The sequence below is a fragment of the Malurus melanocephalus genome, unplaced genomic scaffold, assembly GCF_030028575.1.
Source record: "Malurus melanocephalus ecotype Western Australia unplaced genomic scaffold, MMel_1.1 scaffold_36, whole genome shotgun sequence".
Classification (NCBI taxonomy): domain Eukaryota; kingdom Metazoa; phylum Chordata; class Aves; order Passeriformes; family Maluridae; genus Malurus; species Malurus melanocephalus.
In genome coordinates this window covers 2,526,377-2,552,706 of record NW_026623268.1, presented here as the reverse complement: position 1 = coordinate 2,552,706, position 26,330 = coordinate 2,526,377, and the positions used below count along the sequence as shown (strand labels likewise).

The 26,330-nt window shown below is 38.6% G+C and overlaps 1 protein-coding gene across 1 annotated transcript in view; it reads left to right on the top strand.

Annotated features, from left to right (window-relative positions):
- NME7 (NME/NM23 family member 7) overlaps positions 1–26,330 on the top strand; it is an 87,768-nt gene that overhangs the window by 21,914 nt on the left and 39,524 nt on the right. The window contains exons 4-7 of the mRNA XM_057364193.1: positions 3,845–3,955; positions 7,527–7,577; positions 10,001–10,208; positions 13,476–13,581. Of these exons, the coding sequence (XP_057220176.1) occupies positions 3,845–3,955; positions 7,527–7,577; positions 10,001–10,208; positions 13,476–13,581 (476 nt within the window). The remainder of the gene's footprint in view (positions 1–3,844; positions 3,956–7,526; positions 7,578–10,000; positions 10,209–13,475; positions 13,582–26,330) is intronic.

The following is a 26,330-nucleotide window of genomic DNA, read 5'->3' as shown; positions in this document are numbered from 1 at the left end:
TTTTCTTTCCTCAGTGTAGCTTTGGGTAGGTTTTGTCTTTATGTCAATGTAAAGTTGTGCATTTCCTGTTCTGCCTAAACTAACATAATCCCTGRTGTTGATGCAGAGCTCATGCAGTTATACCAGGAAAAGGCAATTTGTGGTGAAATTACATTTTCTTCTTGTAGGAGACGTTGCTGTGTACACGACAGTGTCATTGTGTCAATGAAGTGTTTGGTCTTGGGAGAAGGCAAATTTTTGTACTGCTCTACAAAAGGAAGAAAAGGCATTTATAACATGTCAGCTGTTTGGAAAACATTTTAGGAATGTCGGCTGAAAGATAACATAGATATTCAAGTGGTGTTACATATTCAGAATAGCCCAGAGGAACATACTGAAAGGTGCCTTACACAGGCAAAGCATCCTCAAAATCCAGTTTCTTCACAGAAGCTTTCACTGAATAAACAGGGTCATATTAAAAGAGTTTCCTTGGGCAAAACAGTTGCATGTGAATTATTYGCCTTTTTGGCCTGTTCCTAGTTGATTTAGCAGAAGTTATTAGATATAATAAGATTTCTGTAGTGCATGATAATTCCCCAAATAATCTGCAATTGGAATTCTGTTAATAATTTCAAGGTTGTATAAAGGAGAATGTTTCTCATTTTTTCCCTTTGTGCTGTACAAGACTATTGGCACATCAGTTTGACTTTGGAAGTACTTYCTTTGGTCACTCAATGTGTGCTCACACAGGCTCAGCAGAGGCATTTGAGGAAGACTGAGGAGTGTATATAAAAAAAAAGTCTTGAATGTTTTGAGTTAGGACCTTTATTTTTGTCAGCAAAACAAGTGAATGTGACCCTAAGTACGTAACAGATGTGTAGAAAAAGGCTAGATTTGTTCTTTCTAAATTAGGCTAGAATTATTAAGGCAGCTCTGTTTCAGCTTTTATGCCTGCTTTTCTTAAGTCTTGGGTCAATTTTTAAATATTGTTGTATCTACGTGTTCTTCATTTCTGTTCTCCTCACAGTGTATCATGAGAAAACCAACACAAACAGTGATGAAAATGKTTAAGTGAGCATGTGCTTTCTTACAGTGTGCCACATAAGGTATCACTGGCCTGGGAGAGGGATTTCTGTTTCTTTCACTTTCTTTCACTTCTTTCTGTAACCTTTCACTTGTGATCCTGAGTGGTTATAACCAGAGGTAAACAATTGTCTGACTAGTTTGTCCTGTCTAAGTACACTTTACTTAGAGTCAGTATCACTGGCATTGAAAATGATGATAGAAAACTTGTGTYACTTAGAAATACTTGTATTCTGTTTTGAGTGGGATATGTTATTCTTACGCTTCTAGTCATTGACATAATCAGCATTTCTTCCCCTACAAGACATAAGCTACTGTAYATGCAGCAATCCTATTAATAGAAGTAGATTTCATAGTCACAGCATGCTTTGTGCATTGTTCCTTTGATCAGTTCTCATTTTATGTTGTTTCAGTGCTCATTGCAGCACTGTTGCACAGGCCCTGTKAAAATGTAGGCAAGTGAGCCTAATTTCCCTTCTTTCTCCTTTGTTCCTAGACATGAAACTGTTTTAAAATSTACACTGCAGACTGCACCATGTTGAACTCCATGAAACATATTCCTAATTAAAACTAAAAATAGGGTACATGAATCAAAATCCAATCTCAGAAGCAGTCTTCAGCATCCWGAAGTATACTTTTTGTATCCTGCATAGCTCTGAAAACTCACACTGAAATGTTAMAATTTATATATCAGTGTTAGAGAAAAGATGTTATAAAAGTTGCTCATTGCAGTTGTATTAATGCCTTCTAGGTAAATTGCTTTGCAATGCAGCATTTATTTGCATATTTGTAGGAATTGCAGTATTACTAAAAACCTTGAAATTAGAAAAGTAAGGGACAATTTATTTCTAGCATTGCCCGTCTGTCTCAAATGGCCTGTGTAATAACATAAATTCTAAAAGTGTTCCTCAAGGAAATGCAAACAGTGCTGGAGATCCCATTCCAGTGGTTTGATCCTTATTGTTCCCAGGAAATGACAATGTTGAGAATCTCTTGTGCCAGGATGCAGGTCATACATTGTGTGACTGTCACTGGTCAAACATGCAGCTGCTCCTCCTCATGAACCTTGGTTCATGTGATTTAATAAATAATATCACAAAATGAGGTGGAGCTGTGAAATCTGTGRGGAAGAGGGGAACAGGCCATAAGGCTGCATGGAGTGTGCTGGCAAACTGGGTTGAATGTTGATGAGAGATCACCATTTCCTAATCTGAAGATGGGGCTAAACCAGCTTTAGGTTGCACTGCAATGGMCTGAAGCACAGTCTTGGTTGTTTAATTTCATGCAGTTTCTGGCTGYACCCTTAGTCCATCAGTCTTTTTGTATCATACTTCCCTGTGGATCTGGGCYTGAGGTGCTCTGTGTATGTGAACTTTATGGTGCTTGAGGAAATSTGTTTGTTTTGGAGCTCTGAAGGTCAACTGTGCCTCTCCCTTAGCTGCAGATAAAATGTTGCATGTGTTCAAATCTTCCTGGTTGCATTTCCCSGTCCTAACACCTCCCTTGCTTTACATGTGCTGTGAAATAGTCTGTCTCTTGGCAAAGCATCTGTCAGTCCGGGGKCACTTGAGGTTCAGAGTAAATGTASTGGAAGTTCATCCATCTCCTATAATCTCAGCATATTTGCCCTGGCTGGAATATATTGTTGCTAACCTAAGGGCTGGTTTCCATGCTATGCTGGTATATAATAATTTGCAATTATTTGTCTTTCATTTAAGGAAATACTACAATAAAAAAATTGGAAACAGTGTAAAAGATGAAAACTGCTCTTCAGGATTGTCAGAGATGKGGGGTTTCTGAGATACAGGGTTGAATAAATCTGTTTGTAAGCCGAGCACATTTGAAGCTGACTCACCACAAGATGAATGCAAATAGAAAATGCAATTTTACAGACCTTCTTTTTGTGCTTGTTATTTTTGATTAATAATACGTTTAGTGCTGATGGTGTTCTTGGTGCTATGCAAAGCTTGCTAATAAAACAGTCTYGGCCCTGGGGATGTACCATATAAAAAGATAATTACCCAGAAGACAGGATGTACTTGGAAACAAAGATATGGGGGAAAGTGTAGAGATTTTTGGATTGATGTCCCTTAGAATATAGCTGTCAGTCRGTATCAGAGATGCTGTACCTCCTCTGCCATCCTTTTATTGTGTCTATTAACAGTGTCAGCTACTTGGCATGCACATTGTATACAGTGAAGTTTTTGTACTGTATGAAGCACAAGAGGATCTTCTCACTGAAGACTCTAAAGTAATAATAAAACCATCATTTAACTTTGCTTTTATGAAAGAGGTACCTGTGTAAGCAATATTTTTAAACAGGGAATTTTAACAGCTTCAATTTTATGTATGTGGTTACCATTAGGAAAAAAAGGGAGCTGAGCAAGCACAGGGAGAGATTAACAAATCAGTTATGTTCTAACCCAGAGCTGGGAGTGAGGAGCTGTAGAGATACCCACTAGCTAAGGAAGAAGTGGTCCAATTGTGTGCTCTGAGAGCAAAGGGAGAAGTTGSTAAATAATAACTGCTGGTGGAACACTGAGCTGATTTGGGTTAGAAAGCCAAGGAAATTGTAATGTGCAAAGCTTGTTCTTATCAGAATGTGTTGCACAGGCATTCAAGAACAGCATGAAAATTGATGAGACACTGGGACAGTGAATTTGACTGTGACAAAATTTCTCTCTTTGATGTGCTGTTTTGTTTGAGTATGAACCCAACATGCACACCAAATGCTCTAAGGAAGGCTATGTTGGCTGTATCTCTCTTTTTTTTTCCTCCCCAGAACACTGGCTTTGATTAAACCTGATGGAATGCGCAAGATTGGAGAATTAATTGATATCATTATTAATGCAGGATTGACAATAACTAAGGTCAAAATGATGCTGCTTTCAAGGTAAGGAATCTTTAAGGTTAAYTATTGTATCTAAATATTTTTGCAGCTAAGAACATTTTTTAAAGCTATTCTGCGTAGTTCCACATGTCAGATTCATTCCAGTGAGTAAGAGAGGTAAGACTCATCCGTTTCATAATCCTGTAGGTTACTGAAAGTATTCAGATTTAAGCTAAGTATTAAAAAGTGCGGTGCAAATGAGTATGGGTGACTGAAATATGTCATGTTTATATGAATCCAAGGTGGCTACCGTAGCTTTAGCAATCCAGCAGTGTTTATTACTGATGTATCTGTATGTCCTCACCTCATGGCTTCCTCATACAAACAATATTGCTGATTTTAACAGTGTTGTCTTTAAAGTATTTGGTTTGCTTGCTCTCAGTAAATCTCAGTAAATCTTAATTTGTTCTCTCAGATTTGTGCTTTTGAGTCACTAGAAGTCCCAGGCAAAGCAAGTGATGCTCTGATGGTGCATGGTTAGACAGGTTTTATTCATACATCTTCCTAGTCCCCCAACCTTCTCTTCTCATTGAGCCCCAAGATTTAAAAGAAGGCATGCTGCAGAGGAAAGAGAACATCATTTATTTACCTTGGAAGACTTTCCCAATRTTACTGCACTATTTCTCCATTGCTGCTTTGCCAAACCTATTCACATGCAGCATGCTTTTGAAAATAAATGCTATCTGTCTTACATAATGCCATTTTAATGTGTTCTTATGTTCTTCTTCTTCCTTGAGGTCAGGAACAATTTTCCTTCTTAATCTTTTCGCCTTTCTGAAATAGAGATAAAACAACTATAAGACTTCCTCCTCTTGTCTCTGYATGCACCTGCTGCAGTGTTTGACAATACCGATCCTAGGTCCTCCATCCAACAACTCCAATTCACAAGTTCAAACAGGTTTCTAATGTTTCTTTGTAATTCATAATGTCTTTCAAACCAGCTTTTTTTGGCTTCCTCTTCTGCAATCTGATCCTGAAGCGTTGTTTTGGGTGGTGCTTTATTTTAATGTCTGTCTGAGAAGTTGAACTATTGAGCCAAGTCATGTGCTTTAGAGTTGACTCATACTGAAGGGAGGAAATGGAGACTTGAAGTTTTACTGCCTCTTGCAATATAAAAGTTTCTGGTTTTCTTGTATAATTTTAAGGAATTATCAATAAGCACAAGACTGGACTGTGATACTGAATGCATTTATGTAGTGGCTTGAGTATTTTGCTTGTTCTCTTCATATTATCTACTCTGTTTCTTGGGACTGTCCGATTTTTAAATGATAGAACTATGGATTTGCCAAAGTCTTCTACCTTTAGATTCTGCAGGCATGTTTGTTCAAATCATCATCATTGACTGCTTTCTTTAAAGGGATTATTAACATTTGTCTGTCAATCACTGTTAAGTAGATTCATGCCTTCTGTAAAAGTTGTAGCCAGGATATGAAAGTGTGGGCAGGCACTTGCTTCTCCAATCTCTTCCTTTAATCCTGTGTCAGTTCAGTMTGTTATACATAGGTGAACACTGTTTTCCATTATTTGAAAACAAAGAACTAATAATAAAATTTATAAGGAACTAAGTTATACAACACGACTGCGCTTTTATTTTTATTTCAATAAGAATTGTTAACTGAGTAGTAGAACTTAATTTGTTTCAGAAATACACCTCTCAAGTACTTCTTTACAATCGGAAATGGTAATACTTAATCTCCTCACATACCTTTTTCATGTTTGTTTTCCAAAATTATTTGKTGAATTAATTTCAGGCGTGGATTTACTGGAGGAACAGTGAATTGTAGGCAAAACTTTGCAGAKTGTAGGCTTGAAGTGTGAAATTGCAGGAGTTCTTGTGTCTAGCGTAATTTTTACATCATGCTTTTGCCTTAGTTATTAAATGGAAGGGAAGCATTTTGACTGTATAGTTAATGAAAATACTTTGGATTTTCAGTGGCTCATACTTAGACTGAACTAAAAGCAACAAACCAGGAATTATCCAGGTCATTTTGATAAAGCTGGAGAAAGATGTGACTGTTCAAACATTGATAAATGTTAAGAAAATTAAATTCTTCTTACGTTCTTCTTGATGTTRTTTCTTTCCTCTGGCAATATTTGGTTTAAGTCTGGACTGCAAATGGGAGAGAGGCATCAAATGTTCCATTTCAGATGACAGAGCCATGCCTTTGTTCATACTTGTAATCTGCTATTTGAAAAATATGCAGGCAATTTCTTTCAGTAAAGAGAGTGACTCAAAATGAAAAACTCGTGAAGACCAGAAAAAATCAGAAGACTGTGCTGCAGGTTAAAACAGCTTTCAATTTGGAGTCTCTCAGTCACCCTACAGCACTGCTTTGGTTATGAACTTCGTGCCCAGAGTATGGGTCAGCAATATTGCTTTCTTTTACCTGTCAATCCCCCTGAAGAGCTTGTCCTTCTTTACAAATTCTTGCTTCAAAAAGTGACACACACCAGGATTTGGAGCAAGCCAATACTGAGCCTGTGTTTTCAACAGGGATTCTGAAGCTGCAAAATAGCAGGTTTAGAGCTGAAAACCTCCATGGATTTTTCTAGCTGTCGCCATGCAGAAAAAGCTGTTCAATAAGAAAGAGTAAAACATGAAAAGCAGCTGGGCAAGAAGACAGGGAAGAGAGTCAGTTGGCTGGTGGCAGGGGGTGATGGGTGAAAAGCCACAAAATGTCYATCAGTGGATGGATGGTAGCCCCTTTTTTGGAGGGCCCCAAAACCTGTGTAGTTGGGTAGCTGAGCCCAGTGGTGGWATCAGCGTGGCTGTGGCAATTCAGRGCTTGGGAAGGGCCACCACCCTGTATGTAAAGGGTATCTTTTTGCTTCCAGCACTTGAGGAAAGGGTAAGTAACAGCTGTGCTACAGACATACTGGGTGTACTTGGTAGCCCTTATTTGTGTGGCAATGTAATGGCACCCCTCATTACAGAACCTCATTGCTTTGGAAGAAAGCAGTGTGCAATCRTTCCCYGAGGAGACATGCAAARCCAAATTGAGTTTTGAAGTGTGAARGTGWGGGAGAAATCCAGTTTTAATATGGAGGGCATTGTGCTGCCTGTGCAACTTGTAAGATTTGAGAATACTGAATAGAAACCAGTTAATGCAGTGTTTTGTTATGCACCAATTTAATCTGTTCCAGTGGAGCAGAAAAGCTGTATGTTTATGCTTTAAAACCAAACTTCATTAACCAATATCCATATTCAAAAGATGAYGAAAGATGAAAACATAACAGCAAATGGCTTGGCAAGTAGGTGACTGCTGCATTTACTTCTCAAACTGAGAATGTGGAGACTATCAGTGACCCTGAAATGGGCTTCAGTAATTACTTCCTGCTCAGAGCAGGAGCATAAGGAGTTGTCAGCTGTACTTGTAGCCAAACAAAATATGACACAAAGTTAGATGTAGTTTCTGTTACCAGACATGAATACCCAACAAGCTGTTCATCTTAGGAAGCTGTCACCTGTAGAAACATATTTATGAATAATAGTTTGTGGTTTCAGGGAGTGTTTTATTTATATTTGTGTGTTTATATGTAGCTGATTTATATCTATGTCTTTTTACTTTTCCAGAAAAGAAGCAGCTGATTTCTATGCAGATTATCGAGCAAAACCTTTTTATCAGTAGGTATATCAATTTMATCTTAACATGTATTAAGCTTATTTATTGAATGCACAAAATTAATTTGCTTTATTTGGTACCATAGGACCATGGGAAAATCAGARCTTGTCCTGCTTGAGTGGAGCCCTTTGCAAAGCATGCACCTTTTCATCTTCCTCCAGGGAGAGATCCTTATTTCAGCAATTCAGGGTTTTAACTCACMCTCTTTACAACCCAGTGGTATTAGGGGAATGTCTTTTGTCCCTCAGAAATGAAAATGCTCCTAGCAGGGCAGAACTTCAAAGCCAGGAGAAGGAGCGTCTTAAGGATCAGGGTGGAGATTGCAGATAATGAGAATTAGGGAGAACACGTAGTTGTGAGAATTTATTTGATAACAAGCACCCCAATTTACAAGTAACTGAAAGGATAGTGCATGAGGCAGTTTTTATGGTACTGCTACCCTTGGACAAATGTAAAACTTCCATGATGCTAGACTGCTCCACCTAATGTGAAAAACCTTAGTCTTTCCATAATTGACAGAGGAGTGGTTATGACCCAAARATTGTGTCATTTCTTCTTTCCCTGAAAGTACCAGCAGCTTTATTTTCCTYCTTTTGGACTGGGCAGTCTTCCTCTTTTAGGAAGAAGGTTCCTTGTGTTTTTCAGCCATGTTGATGCCTGAGTTTGCACTGATTTGGTTGAAAGACCTGGTTTCAGTATTGTCATGAAGTGCTTGAGAATTAACATTGTCAGCTGCTTTCCTGCCACAGCAGCTGATTTATTGTGGGTCCAAACTCAAGCCCTTCAGATAGACATGGCCCCAGGCTACGTCTGACCATGTTGGAGGTCAGAGGATGGATGATGTGGAATTGCCTTTTCTTTGCTGAGTAAGCCTGCTTGAATATGTTGATAAATAATCAAGAATTTTGCCTGCAGTGTTATTTCACRGATGCCTATCTATCCTAATGGTAATTGTCTGAGGAACTGTAGCCTTTGTCCACTGTCATGTGCCTGTCTCTCATCCTACAGCCCTATTGGCTACATCTCCTGTATAGGATTTTTCTGTAAATTAGAAATAAATAGCTGTAGAGCATTCCAAATCGAATAGAAACAAGAAACTTCAAGGCAGTAAAGTGTAAAACTTATGACTCTTTTGCATTTAATGTATTACTTGTCTTTAAATTCAGATTTAGTTTACACGTTTACTAATCAGTGTAAATCTAGAGAATAGTAAGGAAAAACAACAATTCTATTGTTTGGAAAATAATGGCTTTCATATTAAATATTTTTTTTTTAAATGAGTATTCAAGGATTAGTCTGCCCAGTAAATAGTGTTGTAGAAATTGCTTTTTTTCTTGGTTGTATACATGTGTACAATTTAACTGTCCTAAACAAGCAGACTCTGACCATGAGAACCTGACTTCCAATAGCTTTTTGTTTTGTAGTTTCTTTATGTAATTTTTTATAGTTTTGATATTGTTTCTTCAGCAAAGAACTGGTAGGATTTCTCTTCTCTTCTTGACCAGTGATCATCAGGAAAAAGATGGTTGGAGAAACATGCACGTCTGCAATTATAATTGTGTAAAGCTCTTTTTTAAACAAAGTAGTACAAAAAGCATTGAGTCAGTGTTCTCTTTTATTGGTTCTACCCAGACTACACAGTGAAAAGACAGGCTAGTTGGTATGCATGTTTTGTAAAGATACAGAAGTATATTTATGGTGTTTTGTTTAGTTTTTAAATAGAATGTTTGGGTTACCAATTTTGGGTACTTGTTTTCCATGTGAGGGGATCAGGACAGGAGGTAGGCTGCTCCTGACAACTTTTTCTCCTTACTTGGATTCATCCCATTAAAAATCACTTGAGTTCTGCCTGTGCCAGGATGTAATAACTCACTTTGTGAGTAAGTCCTCTCTCCCAAGCAAACTTTTCAACTCTTTCCCTTCTCTCCCACGTTGGAYTTTGGCTGGGCAAAATCCATGGGAGAGATCCATGGGACAGTGGAGCAAGTCAACTTGAAAGTAGTGCTGAAGTTCTGTCAGTGGGGTACACCTCCAGGTCATGTGCCAGAGTCCTGAAATGCTGTTGTGCATGAGAGCCAAGCCTAGGAATCATTCCTGTCAGACAAGTGGTTAGCAGGSTCTCTCACTGTTACCAGGACACTGGTACTGATCCTTTAAAAATTCTTCTGAAATCTAAGCGTCTATACAGTAGTTTGAGTGAGTTTGTGTTATCCACAGGTTGTTTTCTTTCTTTTTATTATACCATAATAAGGGAATGTCTGCATGGGACCTAGTCTAACATCCTCCTCAAAGCAAAGCCAACTTCAAACTTATAGCAGGTTGCTCGAGGTCTTGCCAAGTTGAGTTCTGAGCATCTCCACTGGATCATGTTTTTGTTGATTTTAATTTGTAGCAAGGATCACCATGTGCTGTTTCCATTTTGCAGTGACCTTCTCCAGTATATAATGAGTGGCCCCATTCTTGCTATGGAGCTCTTAGGAGATGATGCAGTGAGTAAATGGAGAGCAATAGTGGGGCCACCGAACCCTACAGCGACTGAGAGTGATACACTGGACAGCATCTCAGAGAGCTTTGGTCAGTGTGGCCTAAAACATGCAGCTCACAGCCCAGATTCRGTTGCTTCAGCTGCTAAAGTAAGTTTTTGAGTCTTCTTGACTGAGGTTTATTTTTACTTTTGTCTGCTAACAACTGGCTCAGGAATTTCTTACTGTGTTTCCCTACCTGAGTTCAGAGCTAGTTTACATATTCTTGGTGGCTCCTTTTTAGCATGGAAAAATAAACTATGTGAAAACAAATGTCATTTATCTCTATCACAAAGGGGAATCTTGGGTGCTTTAATCAGGAGAGCATGCCTGGTCATTTTTAATGTCTCCTATACATCACAATGAGTTAATTGCATAGTCTGYGTAATCTACCTATAGTCTCCCAATGTTGGTCATAAAAAGAAAGGGGATTAAGCAATTAGTTTTGTGCCCTCTTGTGTTTTGCATGTCTGCTCTCYTACACAGTTCTCACTAGTGCTCTGCCTGCAACCTACTTTGCTATTATTGTTCAGAATGAAAAATTGAAAACCAGGCCACTTTCTAGTGCTTTGTTCTTTGAGAGGTAATACAGTGTACATGGTTTTAAGGAGTCTGGTTCTATTTTGCATTGTTTGTGGTGTTTCTTTTTCTCAGTGCTAAGAAGAGGCCCTGGGACTGGGTGATAGATATTACTGGCATTTTGTGTGCATTGTTGTGTGATAGACATGGTGATACATGATGGCAAGAATAAAGTTTATCTCATGGTTGATGAGACACATGGTTGATGTGTCACTGTGGTGTCTTAGCTGTAGACCACTTTAGCTGGAGAAAAGATAGCACTTGTTGATTCCTTGATTCTATTCTTTCCTCTGTTTGAATTGGAAGCGCTGCAGTAGCACAGCTGGAGAGAGACCTGCCTCAGAATACCTACTAAGCTGCCAAGGAGTGTGTACTAGAAAATATGCACAGAGATCATTCCCTGGTGGTGAGGGCAGAGTTGGTCAGCCTCCCCTTGCACTGCTGTCAGTCTGTGGGTCCAGCAGGCTGACTGCAAAGCATGGGTTTTCTGCTGGCCAGGCTCTCATCTTGCTGATCTGCACTGACCCTGAGCTGCTGGATCCTCTCCCTGTGCCTCGGGTTTTGGCAAGAARTCAAATGTTGGACATGAAATACTTTTTCTGCTGGAGGTCTTGATGAACATATTACAGTCAGAAAGAGTTGGGATAAAATTGATCCTTTCTCATGAAGGAGAGTTATAGTCAGAAAAGTCTTTGAAGTTCTGGTTAAATAGTTAGATGTCTTCAAATATAAGGGTGAAAGTTTCTCTTTGTTCCTGTGTACTACCATGACAACTGTGCCAGCTTCTGAAATGAAAATGTAGGAAAGAATATCTATTAGCATAAATTCTTGGTCAGAAGCATAAGTGTGTGCTTAGATTTTAGTTTGTTGTACTTGTTGCATTTCATTATTTTTGAAATGCTGTCAGAAGGCCCCGTTCATCTGCAGCATTTTTATGRTGCTGGGATTGTTTTGCTGAACATCTGTAGGTGTGTGCATCTTTGTGGTGTTACTGATACCAATCTTTAATAAATCAACCAAAATTGTGAATTTAATGCCCCTGCGCCTCTATTAATTTAGCAGGCCCGGTGTTATATGGATATATAGCAGTTGCTATGGAAACTAGTTGGCTGTGCCTGCAGAAGCTTTGCTGAAAAGAAAGAAATATAAGAAAAAGGGGCCTAAATGAACTCTTCTGACAGAAAACTGAAGTCTCAACTACATTTAGTGAATGTATTGTAAGCTGAACACTTAGAGTGGAAGGCTGCATTGTTCTTTTGGTGGCTAAATGACAAGGGAAAGTATGTCTTTGATACACTCTAAGCTGCTGTCTCTCTGCAGGCCAAATTTTGTAATTTTTTAGATCAGGAATAAAGGGTAAGGAAATTTTTTTTGTTTGTTTTTAAGGCTCCGCAAGGTTATAGTTTGGCTTTTCATTATGCAGTCCTTCAGCATTATTGAGTTAATTTTTTTTAATGATTTTTAATGGATAAAACTGAGTGTTAAATGTTACACATATTTTGCTGCCTTTCCTGGCTGCTTCTTTTAGAGTAAACAGTTAACAGAGTGGGACAAGTCCTTTGAAGCATGCAGCATTTTATCAGGAGGATGTAGGAAATGAACCCTATTGTCTCAGGTGTGCCCACTTACAATGTGCATTGTTTGCTAGCAGGAAAACAAAGGCCTTTTTTCCTTCTATTAAAAGAATCATTAGTTTGAATTGTGTAATTGTTTAAGAAAGGRTTACAGAAATCATTGAAGTGTCATGAGCTAAAGGTAAGTCTATTCCATTTAACTTGAGCTAGCAAATTAAATGAGACAATTCCAGGAAAAGGCCTTTAGCATTGCTGCTGTTGTACAGGAAAAAAAAATCAGAATTTCTTGGATGGAATTTTTTCTCTTAAATAGAAATGTGTCAATCCTCTTACCGAATTTGACCAATTCAATCGGTGTGAAATGGAAACTGTTTTGCACGTTTGTTAATTGGCAGATTGTGTAACATATGTGAATAAATGGTATGGAAAACATGTGAAGCTGGCAGTGAAAAGTGAAAAAATACCACTGAGGAAAGAAACCTGACTGCCAAGTTTACCCCAGTATGGTCTAAGAGCCAAGGTGTATGACACCTAAATACTGATGGTGTGGAGAAAGAGAGAGATCAGAGGCAAAAAGGTTCCTTTGATTTGAGAAATCAAAACAATTGAGCTCAGCAGCTTCAGTTCAGTAAGATTAAAAAAATTATCAGGCCAATCGGGCATGAGAAGTGAGTTGGCAGTCTTAGACAAAGTTCAATTGTTTAAGACAAAAGGAAAWAATATGAACAGTTTGGAAGGAGGTCAGTTTTATATATGGAAAGAAAACATACTGAGAAATGGTAGTAGTATTTTTGCTTATATAGTGGAAAAGATTATTTGATAAAAAAGGAAAAATATGTATATAAGGAAGTGGATTTGGAAAGATATTGAGGAAAGAGAGAGAGCRTTGGGAAAACTGGGAGCAGCAGCATTTTGAATGCTCWAAGTGTGAACAGATTGCATTGCAGMACTGAAAAGGAAGACATTKCAAGAAATACTCCAATCCTTTTATACAATTGTAGCAATGGTGCCAGAGAGGAAAAGATACATTTGGGGTAATATTTTAGGGAAGAAATTTAAAAAAAGAAATAATAATCCATAGATTAAGTAATCTGAAGAAATAAAAAAAAAAAATCTGTATTTAAGGTTTATTTTCTGTGATTATGGCTACTTCAGATGTTACTTTTAAAAGGTGATGTGTGCAGCTCGATCAATCTAAAATGTATTTAATGGCAATTATTTTCAGGAGCTGGAGTTGTTCTTTCCATCCGGTGGAGGTTGTGGACCAGTCAGCAGTGCAAAATTCACAAACTGTACTTGTTGCATTATTAAGCCTCATGCTGTTAATGAAGGTAAGCAATGCAGATGGCAGAGGAGTGGGTGTTCATTGTATCCATGATCATTCCTCTGCCCTGTTCTTGAGAGAATGAGACTGCACAAGCACAGGGTGCATTTCATGGTATATRCAAAAGCTTGCAGAAACATTGCCTTTCATGCACATTTAGTATTTCTGCAGTTCATTTCCATGAAGAGTGAGTGGGTCATGTGCTTTCCATGCTGATACTCATTCAATTCAGAATAAGAAGGTAGAGATGAAAAAAAGAAGGATAAAAACATACATGAGATTTGRCRTATCTTATTGTGACATCTTCCCACRTCCTTGTGCTGTCTGCCCAGCACAGTCACCTGCTGGAGGTTAGCATCCTCCCAACAGAGTGAAAGCAGGACACCTGGCCACCATCCAGGGCCTTCCTCTCAGGCAGTAACACTTCAGATTAAAACCACTAACAAAGRGGGATTTGTGCTGTTACCAATCTTGTTCTGCTGAATGCAGTGGGGATGGAAAGTAGGAAAGGCTTGTTTRTGAAAGTGAGCCAAAGACCTAAAGCATTTGGTGGATTCTGTGAAGCTTTCTGTGCTGGAGAATGCCCTGGCAGTTTGCCATATGAGTACTGGAAATGTTTAATGCTCTGCCATTACTGTGCAAAAATAACCTCGCTTTTGTGTCCTGTACTTAGATCCAGGAGCGTGTGTAGGAGCARTGAGTGCAGTAAAATATTTTGGCTCAGGCACTGAAACAGTATTTTTGAATGCAGAATAAATATCACCATGTGAGAGCATGGAGTTTTTCTTTAGGAAGATGCAGAGCACGCTGCAACATTTTAATCACTGCTCTGTGGATAGCTTAAATGGAAACARCAGAAGTGGCTGGAGCAGTTTCCAGGCCTTTCACACCTCAAGTGGGATGTCTGGAGAGCTTGCTGAAAAAAATAAAAGGCTTTCACAAGAAAGAGTCTCATAGTTGCTACTGATAATATGCGTGTTATCTCTTCCAGACCTTACATGGTATCTGCTGCTGATAAGTCTGCCATGCAGCAAAGGCACAGTGATGTTCCTTTTACAGAAATATGGGCAGTAGCTGGGACTGTGATTTTACCTAGCTACATGTTTGCAGAGGACAAACTTTTCTGTGGCAGGATTGTTAGGGTCCTTCATTTGAGTGTAAAAATAGCAACGTGGATGGCTTGGACTATTTTTTTCATGGCTATTACATGTAGAGGCTCGGAGTCTTGTCTTAATGAGCTCAGATTTTCTCTTCCTATTTTTAATCTTATTTCTGTAGTTTTCATAGTGCCCTGTCTGTTACCTTTTCTGAATTTTTCTTAGTTGCCAGAAAACAAGTTCTTACCCTATTTGCACTTCCCTCTGGGAGTGTGTGAGGGCTTGTAGGAGGTGAGGGTGGTAAGAGAGAGGAGGAAGTATGGATATAGATAAACAAAAAATTAATATACACATCTAGCTTTGCAGTGTGAGTGCTGGTCTTAATGTCCCCTATATAGGCCTTTTCCTCRCACCACAGAGGTCTGGAAAGTCAGACAACAGCTGCCAAACAGCAACTAGAATTTGAAAGACTAAGTGTGCCTTGTTTGAGCATTCTCCCTCCATGCAGCTGTTATTACTACCCTCAACAGAATGAGAAAATCAGAACTGACTTTTCTAAGTCAGCACGCGGTTTTAATACTTCGTTGTGGTGTAAGCACAGCTGGCAACCAAGCCCCAGTCACTCCCCCCCAGTGGGACTGGGGAGAGAATCAGGTGAGTGAAAGTGAGAGAACTCATGGATTAAGATAAGGATAGCCTAATAGGTAAAGTAAAAGCTGCACACACAATCAAATCAAAAGAAGGAATTATTATCACCACTTTTCATGGGGAAGCAGCTCGTCAGTCATCTTCTTGTACTGTTTGTTACCAGCTGTGTTTGGTTATATCTGGTTGTACCAGCAACCTCTCCTGTATCTCAGTTCAAGTAGGTGCTATAGCAACTAATGGGGTGCCTTTTTGGCAAAATTGCATGCAGGAGACTGCAACTTGCTTACCCCCAGTGACAATGCTGCTAGCTGTGGCTGTCCACCCTGCTGTTTATGGGGCGGAGCAGGTAAGTGGAGACACAGCAGCTGGAGAGGAAAGGAAATCCTGTGTGGCATTCTGTGTGAAAAGATGGTTTGGCAAAGCCAGAGGCATGGAGAAATTTATGTGGGTCAAAGCAGCAGAGCCTCTTTTGCGTTGGAGTTYTGATTTGTGCTCTAAAAATTTTCAGTATTGAGTATCTAAAAATAAACCTTTTTGCAATTTCCTATGCACTGCTGAGGCTTTGAACTTGGCTGTCTAATTACCATGAAATGAATTACATATTTACAATTACATGAAGTTTCACTTACATACTTGAGTTTATAGAGAGATTTAGTCATTATTTCTGCAGAGACGTTTGACTGAATTCATTATTTGAATTTTGCTTTCTGGCTCTTTTTCCCAGTGTTTATTTTTCCTCCAGAGTCTGTTGTGTAACTGATTCTTCGAAGGAAAAATATTCCTGGTTTTCTATCCTGGAAGATGATTTGCTTTAACAGCAGCTGTAAATTAGGGTGCTTCTCAGTGAGTTTAACTTGCTGTCAGAAGGCTGGAAGTAATCTCTAGTTTCTGCTGATTAATTCTTGGGCAGAGAACTCACTTAGGAAATGTCTTTGATTGCCACAGGGGGTTCCTATCCAGTGATAAAGTAGAGGAACATCATGTTGGTTTTGTCTCTGGCCTTGCTACACCTCTCTGACAGAGATACAGAAGTGTCTGRTCCTAGGCCAAGCACAGCAGGATCCTGTGCAGTACCCAGGCACCTGAGAATTCCTGTAAGCASGAGTGTCAGAATGTCCCCAGGCTGCTGGGGAACCCTGATGGTGAAGGGTGTTGGGAGCCTAAGGTGAAGTTTAACTTCAGCTGTCGAGGGTGCTGGTAATGCTGGAGCGATGGCATTGCTGGCCCTCTACAAATGTGTGCCATACACGTCTCTTGAAGAAGCAAAGCCACAGCTCTTTTGTCAGCCTAGTGTCAGCATGACTTCTGTGCAAGATCAGAGATGGGTAGGCCATGGAGGGCCATGCAGCCCAGAGCTCTAGATTAGAGCTAGACTAGACTAGACTAAAGCTCTAGACTAGCTTCAGCTCACTGGTGGCTGCTCCCAATGGAGATGGAGTGCTTTCCTGGCAGCAGTGAGATGGTTTTATTTTAACTCTGAGGAGGCTTTGCAAGARAAGTCCAATTCCTCTTCACTGGGAGCCAGAAGAATGCAAAAGCAGCCTGATGCTACTCCATGCAAATTTGTTCTGACCAGGGTTGCATCAGGGAGACATGATGTTGCTTGTCCCCCCTAGAATCTCTTACACTTTTCAGTTCCTTTCTCCTCTTCTCCTGAAACCAATTTGTTTTGGTTTGTCCAGGAGCACAGCTCTAGAATTGTTTGGTTAAGTTGTTAAATAATTAGAAATTTTGAGTGTGGGTCTGTGTTCTGTAATCCTTCTGTTTCTTGTGCTTCTGATATTTGAGATACAAGATCATAGTTRATATCACTTACACATTCTCTTTCTGTAATTCCCCTCATGTTAGTAGATCTGGAGGTATTAGCAAAGTGCTCAGAAGCCAAAATTGTAAATTCACCAGAATGGATAAACATCAGTTTAATGCCCTGAGGACAGTTATGACTCGACTGTTTTGTGAGCAGAAATAGCACCTTATAGATCACTGGGTGGGATTAACTTTAATGTTTTTATGTGTGACAGTTTAGCCATGTTTGCTGTAGGAAGTAGAATTTTATATTTCATGACTGGTTTCAGGTTTCTTTGATGTGGTCTTTAGTTGCTTTGTTTGAAAAATGAGCCGGGGAAAAATGTGAAAATAGTGATGGTCAGACTATAAAGGCTGAGGTCAGAGGTGTTTCATATGCAAACTGAAAGGTGTGCCCAAAGGCAAGGAAGCCTCTATGGTTTTGAGCACTCTAGGCATGAGGCAAACTACCCATACAGGTTTGTTCTCCTAGTATGTGTTAAGCTTGAGATTTTGTTCTAATATTTCTGGTAAATTAAATCCTTGTTTCTCTTATGTAATTAAAAAAATTACAGTGCTGTCTTGCACAATATTCTTCAACTAATATTTAAATATCATTGAAAACAAAAGGAGCAGGAATAGGTTCTTTCCAAGTGGAAAAGATACTGTGTGGAAATGTGGTTTTAGACCTGTTCTGAGYGGCTGATAAATGTTACAAAGCTCTTCTATATTAACTTAGTAGCTAGGGGACAGCTTTAGAAAGTTGTAGAATTTTACATTGATTAACAAAATCTTGTATGACAGGATATCATAAGAATCTTATCTCCTTCTTTATGCAAAGGAGGAAAAATTCGAATTGAGACAGTAGTTTGTTGCTCCCAAGACAAACCTGACTTTGAGTAAAAGAATACTAAGGGCCATAATTCAGTCTCAGGCAGGTACAGAAACAAAGTTTACTTATGTAGAATCTTGAAATTGCTGTATAAGGGAGAGTGAGGAGAGGATTGTAGATCATGGGAATCTGGCACTGTAGTGATTATCTGACTGCAGACAGCTGAAGAACTGTCCTGACACAATACACTTGCTGCTCTTTGGAAGAGAGAGGGCATCACTATGAAAACATCCAATGAAGCTCTGTATCATGCTAAGTATGCTCAGATGTATGTAGTTAAAAAATTGAATAAGCTGGAAAACGAAAAGAGGATGGCATAGTGGTGGTACAAATCTGTTATCATTATCATACATATCTGTCTCATAGTTTTTTCTCAAGACAATTCCTATTCATTAGATAAGAAATGTCTGAAATTTTTTTCCCTTTTTTACCCTTTAAGGCATCATTTTGAGTAAGTCATTATTTTGATTTTTAGGAAACCTAGAATTAGAACAGAGTTCCCTGAAAACTGGCTTCTTATGCTTGAGAGAAAGTGAAGAGTGCAATTTTCTCAGAAGTAATCTGAAAGTACATCCTCTTTCTGTGACAAGTGTGCATAATAGGTGACGTGCAGATGCTGTGGAATTCACCTCACTGTTGGCAGAACTTTTCTTTGGATTTTGTCTACAAGGTTGAGTACCAGGGCATCAGTGACAGCCTTGATGCACTTAACAGTGAGAAGTATGGAAGGAATTATTTGAAGATAGAATCTGGAAATGAAAAAAAAAAGAAATTGAGGAATGAGCTCAAATCTTTGCAGGTACTTCAAAGTASAGTGGCTGGTTTGAGATGTGACCTCAGGGTGTTTCCACATGCAATRTGGCAATCTTAGTGCTGCAGTCATGTGAAGACTGTGTAAAACACTGTGCTTTCAGCTGCAGACATTCTTTTGCACACAGATTTACCCAGGCAGGAGACGTACATTTCAAATGAAATGCAGTTTGTTTCCTGTGTTTTCCTTGAATATATATTATGTATAGGATGTTGAAGAATTTGGTGGTGTCTAGTGGTGCTGGGTTTTTTTTGGTTAGTTGAGTTTTTTTCTCTTTAGAGAAGCTCGGAAAAAAAGTGATTTAAACAAAAACAACCTACTTTACCACTTCATCACCATTTTTTATGATAAAAAAATTTAGCCTTCATGAGATCGGTCATCCATATGCTTCCATCTATGTTTTTAATTCTTCTCAGTAGCTGTAATGATGGATATTCCTTGTCTGGGATGTTTGGTTTTGAAACCAAGCCCATAGTGTTTCTTGCTTGAGCACCTGCATAAAGTTTGAGCACCTTGGCATTGATTTCCCAGCTTAGACTGACTTTGGATTCCAATGGCTAGTGGGGAAGTKGCATTTATTTTTTTGAAGTATGAAAAAATTTATTTTACATTTGAATTGATTAAGGTAGAGGAGGAGGTGAACTGAATTTGAAAGTTCTTTCTGACATCTTGAGACAGGAAGGAAAAGGAGGAGTTACATTTCAGAGAAACAAACAGATCAAATGGCACAGACAATCCTTGCTGAAGYTCATAAGTATCCTCCAACTGGAAAAAATGTATTTCCTTCTTGTGTTCTGTAGACTTGTATTGGTGGTGTTTGTGTTACTGAAAATCATCTCTGTGCAGGGATGGTGGTATTGACATTAAAAAAAAGAGGCATTAGAAATGAATGTTTATTACTGCATTTTGGGATTTTCACTTGTAACGGGTTAGAGAAAAGTCAGTTCTAAGAGTGGAGCAGGGGATTTCAGGACAATGAAACTTCTTTCATACCAAGGAAATTGATGAATCAGTAATGTATAATTTAATTTAAAACACTCATTGATTGATGGACATATGATAGATATTTACTAGCATGTCTTTTGTGAAGGAAAATATGCTTTGTTGATCCCTGAATTCTCTAAGTATACTTTCTGTATAGATAGATAAAGAAGATAAAACAGTGCCAGATAGTCTGATTYACTTGAATATCAGTGCCTTTGTGAAAGTTCTTTGCTGTTTGGAAACCAGAATTTTCCTTTAGTGGAGTAATTTGTGTGTTTAGATCTTTGCAGCATARGCATCTTCATAGCATTAAATGTTTGCCTGAATGTTGGACTGGACATGGGCACGTCCTATTAAAAGGGCTTCACAAATGAAGTCTTGCCAGTTCTAGTCAATATTGCCATTAGTGGCTTGGATGGGGAAGGCCAGGCATGCTTGCAATGTTCACACGTGCTACCAAGCACCAGCTGAAATTTTGAAGGATATGATTCGGATTCAGATCATTCCCGATGAACTGCAGAAATGAAGCAATGTGAAGATGATGAAACTGAATATAAACTACACAGCACTACCATGGAGAAAGGAAAATAAATGCAGAGATGTAAAATAGAGAAGAACTGGCAGGGTATCAGTGAAAAGTTTATAGAAAAATGGTTGGTATAGTGATGAAACTGGCACAATCTGTGTTCTCAGTGTACCCACTAGTTCTGCTCAGTGCACATGAAAATCCAACTTGTGTATCATGTCCAGTTTCTGGGCACTCTGTTTCAAAAATAGAAAAAGAGGGCAAAAAGAGGAAGAGATTTAGTCAATGAAAACTGGATGGGTTTAATTAATTTAACCTGGGATGGGCAGGACAGGGATATACAGCTCTCTGTAAAGTATGTTTGCAAAATATGAGCATATTTGCTAATTTAGATTGAAGAAGATTTAATCTAATCATTAAGGAAAACTTGCTGGTGTATCACTGGCCTGATATTTGAGGATGTAACAGAACCTGAAGTCACCAGAAATTTTGGAGAACATTTAATGAAAAAAATGTGGCTGCCCCTAGTCTGTCATTGTACATAGGAGMAAAAGGTAAATATATTGAAGTCTCTTCTTTTACTGCCTTTTTCAAATCACAGTGCAAGGAGAAAGGCAAGATACAGGATCTGGAAACTGCCCAGACATAGAATGCAGAATATGTGATAGTCTTTTGCCAAGTTGAAAATAAATTATAGAGCTTACAGTAAATTTACTGTTGATCTAGGACAGTGAGTCCACAGGAAGTGGAATACAAAATTAGTRAAGACTGGAGCAGATTATAGGGGATCTCATGAGGGTTTTAACCTCCAGAGTTAATTTAATTGACAGTGAAATGGTAGATTAAAGTTATTGTTTATAATCATGGGCTAATGCACATTCCAAGGTATAATTTTAACCACTTCTCTCTGTAACTGTAASCATTAATGAAAAGTCCAATGTACAGTGTTCAGTAGGGATAATCAAAAAAAAGGAAAGAAATTTTAGTAAGCATGTGAATGGTTTGAATAACAGTACTGAATACCATTGTATAATCCAGTGGTTAACCTCAGTTAAAACATCATCTTTCATTTTGTTCACACTCAAGAAATAAGCAAAAACAAATGAAACTTATTGTAGCCATGGAAACATTCTTCTAGGCAGAGTGATTGACCATAATCTTCTTAAATTTAAAAAAAAAATCTGAGTGGATGTGCAAAAGAAGTACAGAATAATGAATATCTTGAAAGAAAGAGCAAAGCAAACTGGTTATTTCTTTTTAAACTTAACCCGAGAACAAAGAAAGACAGAAACCTAAGCTTCTCTGGGTTTTGGGGGTTTTTTTGTAGATATATGACCATCAATTTGAGTTCAGCATAACTGTTGCAGAGATATTGAGCTTTCTTCATAATATTTCTTCAAATTCTCTTCTCAAATGGAGCACACTGCACAGCCAAATTGCTGGGTATTTTCTRTAGTCTGGCTGTGATCTTTGCCTTGAATTTCTCTATGGCCCTTTGTATCTGAATGCTWAGTGTGACTCTTCYCATCTGTTCCCATGCAAAAATTCCCAGAATACCTTCTTTTACCTACGGATTTTCATCATTCTGTATCTTATAATGCCCTRTCTGGCATTCACAAGTGTGGTCTTGCCTTGTTCATAGCAGTTCAGAAAGTTGCAGCTGGGATTAAGCCTTTGAACCTTTCACCCCCTTTGAGTCTGTCATTTCCCATCCTCAGCCACGTCACACACTCGGTCATTTTGGCTTTGAGGCCCCCTGAGATTTACTGTCTGCATGCATCATTTTTCTTGTGCTGGCAATAATCTGACTTCTGTTTTCCAGTAAGGTCATGGTGATGTCTTTTGTCTTCACTCTTTTAACTTTTAGTATGTTCAAATGAAGATTTCCACCAGTGCTGTAATGTTGATGGAGTTCTCCATAAATGTCTGTAAAGTTGCCCTTCAAACTTCTCCTTTAATACAATACCTGAATAGAAATTAAGAATAATGGGAAATCCTGGATTATATCACTATGAACAATATTCTCTCATCATTTCCTTACATGATCCTCTGTCTTCCATCTAAACATTGCTTGCCTGGGTAACTTTCGAGGTTCCTTTCTCCTTTGCTGGCCCAGTGTGTCACTCAGGAGACCCTCTATGATTCACTTTGTGTGCCAGAGCATAGATGCAAAAATGACTGCATATCCTTTTTTACACTGCACTGTGGGGCTGGGAGACCAATAAATACAGATTATCACGATGACCCAACTTTTGGGGAGTCCAGAAATGGAGTGTTTGTGCTGCATAGTAAGAATGCCTAGTGTTGTGTTATTCCCAAGTAGAAGAGGGAGATAAACTTTGTTCTTCAGGGGATAGTTTACAAACTGATAGGAAGAAGTGCACTTTTTGAGAAGGATATCTGTCATTTTCTACTGCCCAGTGGTTTTTAGGGTTGCCTGAAATAAAGATTACTGAGATCTTCAATTGAAATACATTGCAGGAGGGCCCAACTCTGAATCTCCCTTTCCCATCTTCTGGAGTTCAAAAAGGTCATTGCTTGGACTCAAGCCTGATCATGATTCTCTGGAATTTTGAAACAGGACCTTACCACTTGACAGTAAAGAATCAGATTATTCCATTATATTGTGAAGCAAAATTGCATTTCAAAATGTCAGAAACAGACGTGAAATTAAATTGCTGCTTATAGTTAGTGATGTGTTAAGCATCTGGTACAGGTTACTCTTAGAAATACAATACTGGGTGAGGTGGATCATCGATCTGATCAGTCATGGCAGTTTTTGTATTCTTGTCAAAAAAACCTGTTGTTTAAGAAGTATTATTTTTAATTATTGGAAGGGTTTAAAAAAGTGACATGTGGAGGCTGAGATGAGGAAGCTAGTTCTTGCCTTGCTTAAAAAGCAGTCTKCTGACTTGCCTAATGAGCTTTTAATGGAGGAATGGTTGAAGTAGGAAACAGGCCAAGAAGATGGGGATGAGAATGTAAAGTTGCTACTCCTAGGGCTGGTGGTTTGTAGCSCACTGGGACTGAAAGGTCCCACACTGTGGTTACATCTCATTGGTCAAAGTGCTGTTAGATTAAAAGTGACTTTCAGTAATGGTTTTATGTTAACCCAATGCCTAATTCTGCAAACAGTTGTGAATTTTTTCTGGTCTGATGTCTTCCCTGCTACTTTCTSTTTCTTAATGAAGGACAATTTTCAAATACTGTATGTTGTAAAGCAACAAGTCRTAGAAGATTAATGTAACTGAGGAAGTCTCAGTACTTTATCATTTTACCTGATTAAAATCTGTTGGAAAATTAGCTGCCCTGTACTAGGTATGTAGAAACTTAATGCTGCATAGCAGATATATAATGTGTGCCTGTGCTTTCTTTTTTTTTCTCACTCTATTTGCTTGGATTAGTGTTAAATTCCCTCAGTTGTATTTAGTAATGCTTGTGATTCTTTTGTGCTTTKCCACTGAAAATTCGTCATAACTGGTGCCTAATCTGTGGCTTTGATTTGGGTTCTTACTGTAATCACATTTTAAACATCCACTGACCCTGTTTGAAGGGTCCTTAGAAAGTTGTTTTTTCACAAGAGATTTGGATTTTAAAGTTGAAAAGAATTTTTGAAAGCTGCTGAAATGGCACTCTAATTAGTTCATCTTTTCCTGAGCCTTATCTGCCCCCAAAGAAGAGGATACGTCCCAATTCAGTCATGCAACTGGCTGAAARCCTCAAACAGATCCCAAGCTGATCCTTGAGCTTCCATCTTCTGTTGCTTGGGGATTGCCTTTATGCTTTTTGTTTCTRTTTTGGTTCAGGTAGAATTTGAAAGGAAAGTATCACTAGGAGAAATGATACATGGATTGCCTAAACTGGGACAAGGGAGGCCAAGTCACTGGATTTGYAGATCTGCACTGCCACTGGCAACTTGCTTGTGCTCCTCTGCCTCAATTCCCACATCTGGGAAGTGGAGTTAACATCCTGCTTTGCAAGCATAAATGAAATCTCATGGCCCTTCTTCCTCAAGGCACTAAGAATTTTTTGGGTGAGATGTCTGTCTGAATGRTGACAATAAATCCTTTGGTTAAGCCTTTTGGGTATTGCAGACATTGGCAATCTGGAGCAACAAAATGCTCTGTTGCTCTGATTGAGTGAGAGTGAACTCAGAAATACAGTGTGAGGAAAATCTTGATAGGTTTATCACAATTATTAAAGGAAGCTGGCATTAAACACCTTTATGCAAAACACCTTCCTACTTTTTTTCTATTATTAAAGGAGCCTGTCTCCTCTCTGCAGAAGAGATATGTCTTAGGGACTTCAGTAAAGAAACAGCCCAGAAAACTGAATAGAGTCCCCGTTTGTTTCTCTAAAACATGGATTTTGTTTGTAGGCTGTAAACCTGCTGAAGACAAAAGTTCTGTAAAATGCAGATCTCCATAATACCCCAGAACTTGATGTATTTTAATTGGATGCTCTCTGGCTGTGAGGGCCTGTGCAAGTGGCCTATTCYTGACTGATAAAGTGTGAAATGGGCATCTGTCAGGGCAAGCCAGCTGTCCYTTACCTTTCTCATAGCTTTTTTCCTGCAAGTGACACAGACTGTTGATCTGCCAGTGCCCTTTCTTCATCTTTGTTGAGCGGAGTATTGTCTTTGAAGGTCAGGAATGAGGAAATGTTTATGCTGTGTTACATATTTAATTAATTAATTGTATTTATTTATTCATTTCCTGAATGATTCCTGTCCAGTCACTTAATCTCTTTATAAACTGGCCATTCTTCTCTGAAGACAAGACTGTAGGCTCAATGCCTCAATGTGGAACCTGTGTGGAAGCATCTGAGCTGCTCAGCCTTTCCAGCAGGGTGGACAAAAACAATCTACAAGTCTGGTTTCTCTCTCTGATGTGGTCTTGCATTTCCTGGGCAAACCTGTCCAAGTCCCTTCATTTTGTTGTGGCAWTTTTTTTTTTCCATATTGAAAAAAAGGGTAATTTTTTTTTTCCCACTGGGTTCACAGGAGTGTTAAAAGGAAACTTTCACCAAAACATGGTGGAATAGTATACTGGGACAGGACTGCATCTGCCTCCACTTGTTTCTACTTTCTGTAAATCCAGAGAGCTTCATGGACTAAGTATGCACCAAAATCTCAGGTTTTCCCTTTAGCTGTTGCAAGATTTTTGGAARAAATATTCAGTGTTTTGTAGAGGGAAGGTTTTTCTACATAAACCTAAATGTGAAAATATGGTAGCAAATATTTCAGGGAGATATTTTTTCATTTTTACTTGTAAATACAATTTTTGAAAGCTCTTCAGTTATCAGTCTCATTTACTCAGAGCTTAAATTGATCTTTTATTGTGGTAAAAAGCTCCCCAGTCCTATGCCACAGGTACTGGTAAGCTGTGTCTCGAGCATGCTATAACCTCCATATAAACCAGCTTTGTTTTATTCTCATCTCCTAAACTTATTCAGTACAAAATATCCTGCAATTTAGTGACTACTTTAAAGGATTTAATAATCAGAAGTCAAATAATGCTGTTGTCGTTCATTACAGGGTATTCTTCTGTGATTAATTCTTTTCTAAATAAATGTCCAGCAATTTGTGGTTTCTCACAAACTGTACCAGAAGACAGGCATTTTCATTCTATAAAACCAGTGATTCTGTGAAATTTCACATACAGAGTACTGTGCTTGGCTGACATAATCTTCAAAATGGCCTGATCTTGTCAGCACAGGCARATCTAAAATAATATATWAAAAAWATATTYAGTGGAAAATCAGTGRTTCTTGTTTTCTGAAGTTTAGTGTTTTGTTTTACAATATCATTCCRTCTTGGAGGATGCATTCTGAGAGAATAAAGCAAGCAGTATTATCAGCAGTAGCGTATTTGTGAGCTATGAACTTAAAAGGAGCAGGTTTTTTTGCACTAATATGTTTTTCCCATAGAAGACATGTACTCTTGTGCTGCTTTATTGGCAATATTTGTTATCATCCTGCATTGTTCCTGGCTTAAAGAACAACCTTCACTTTT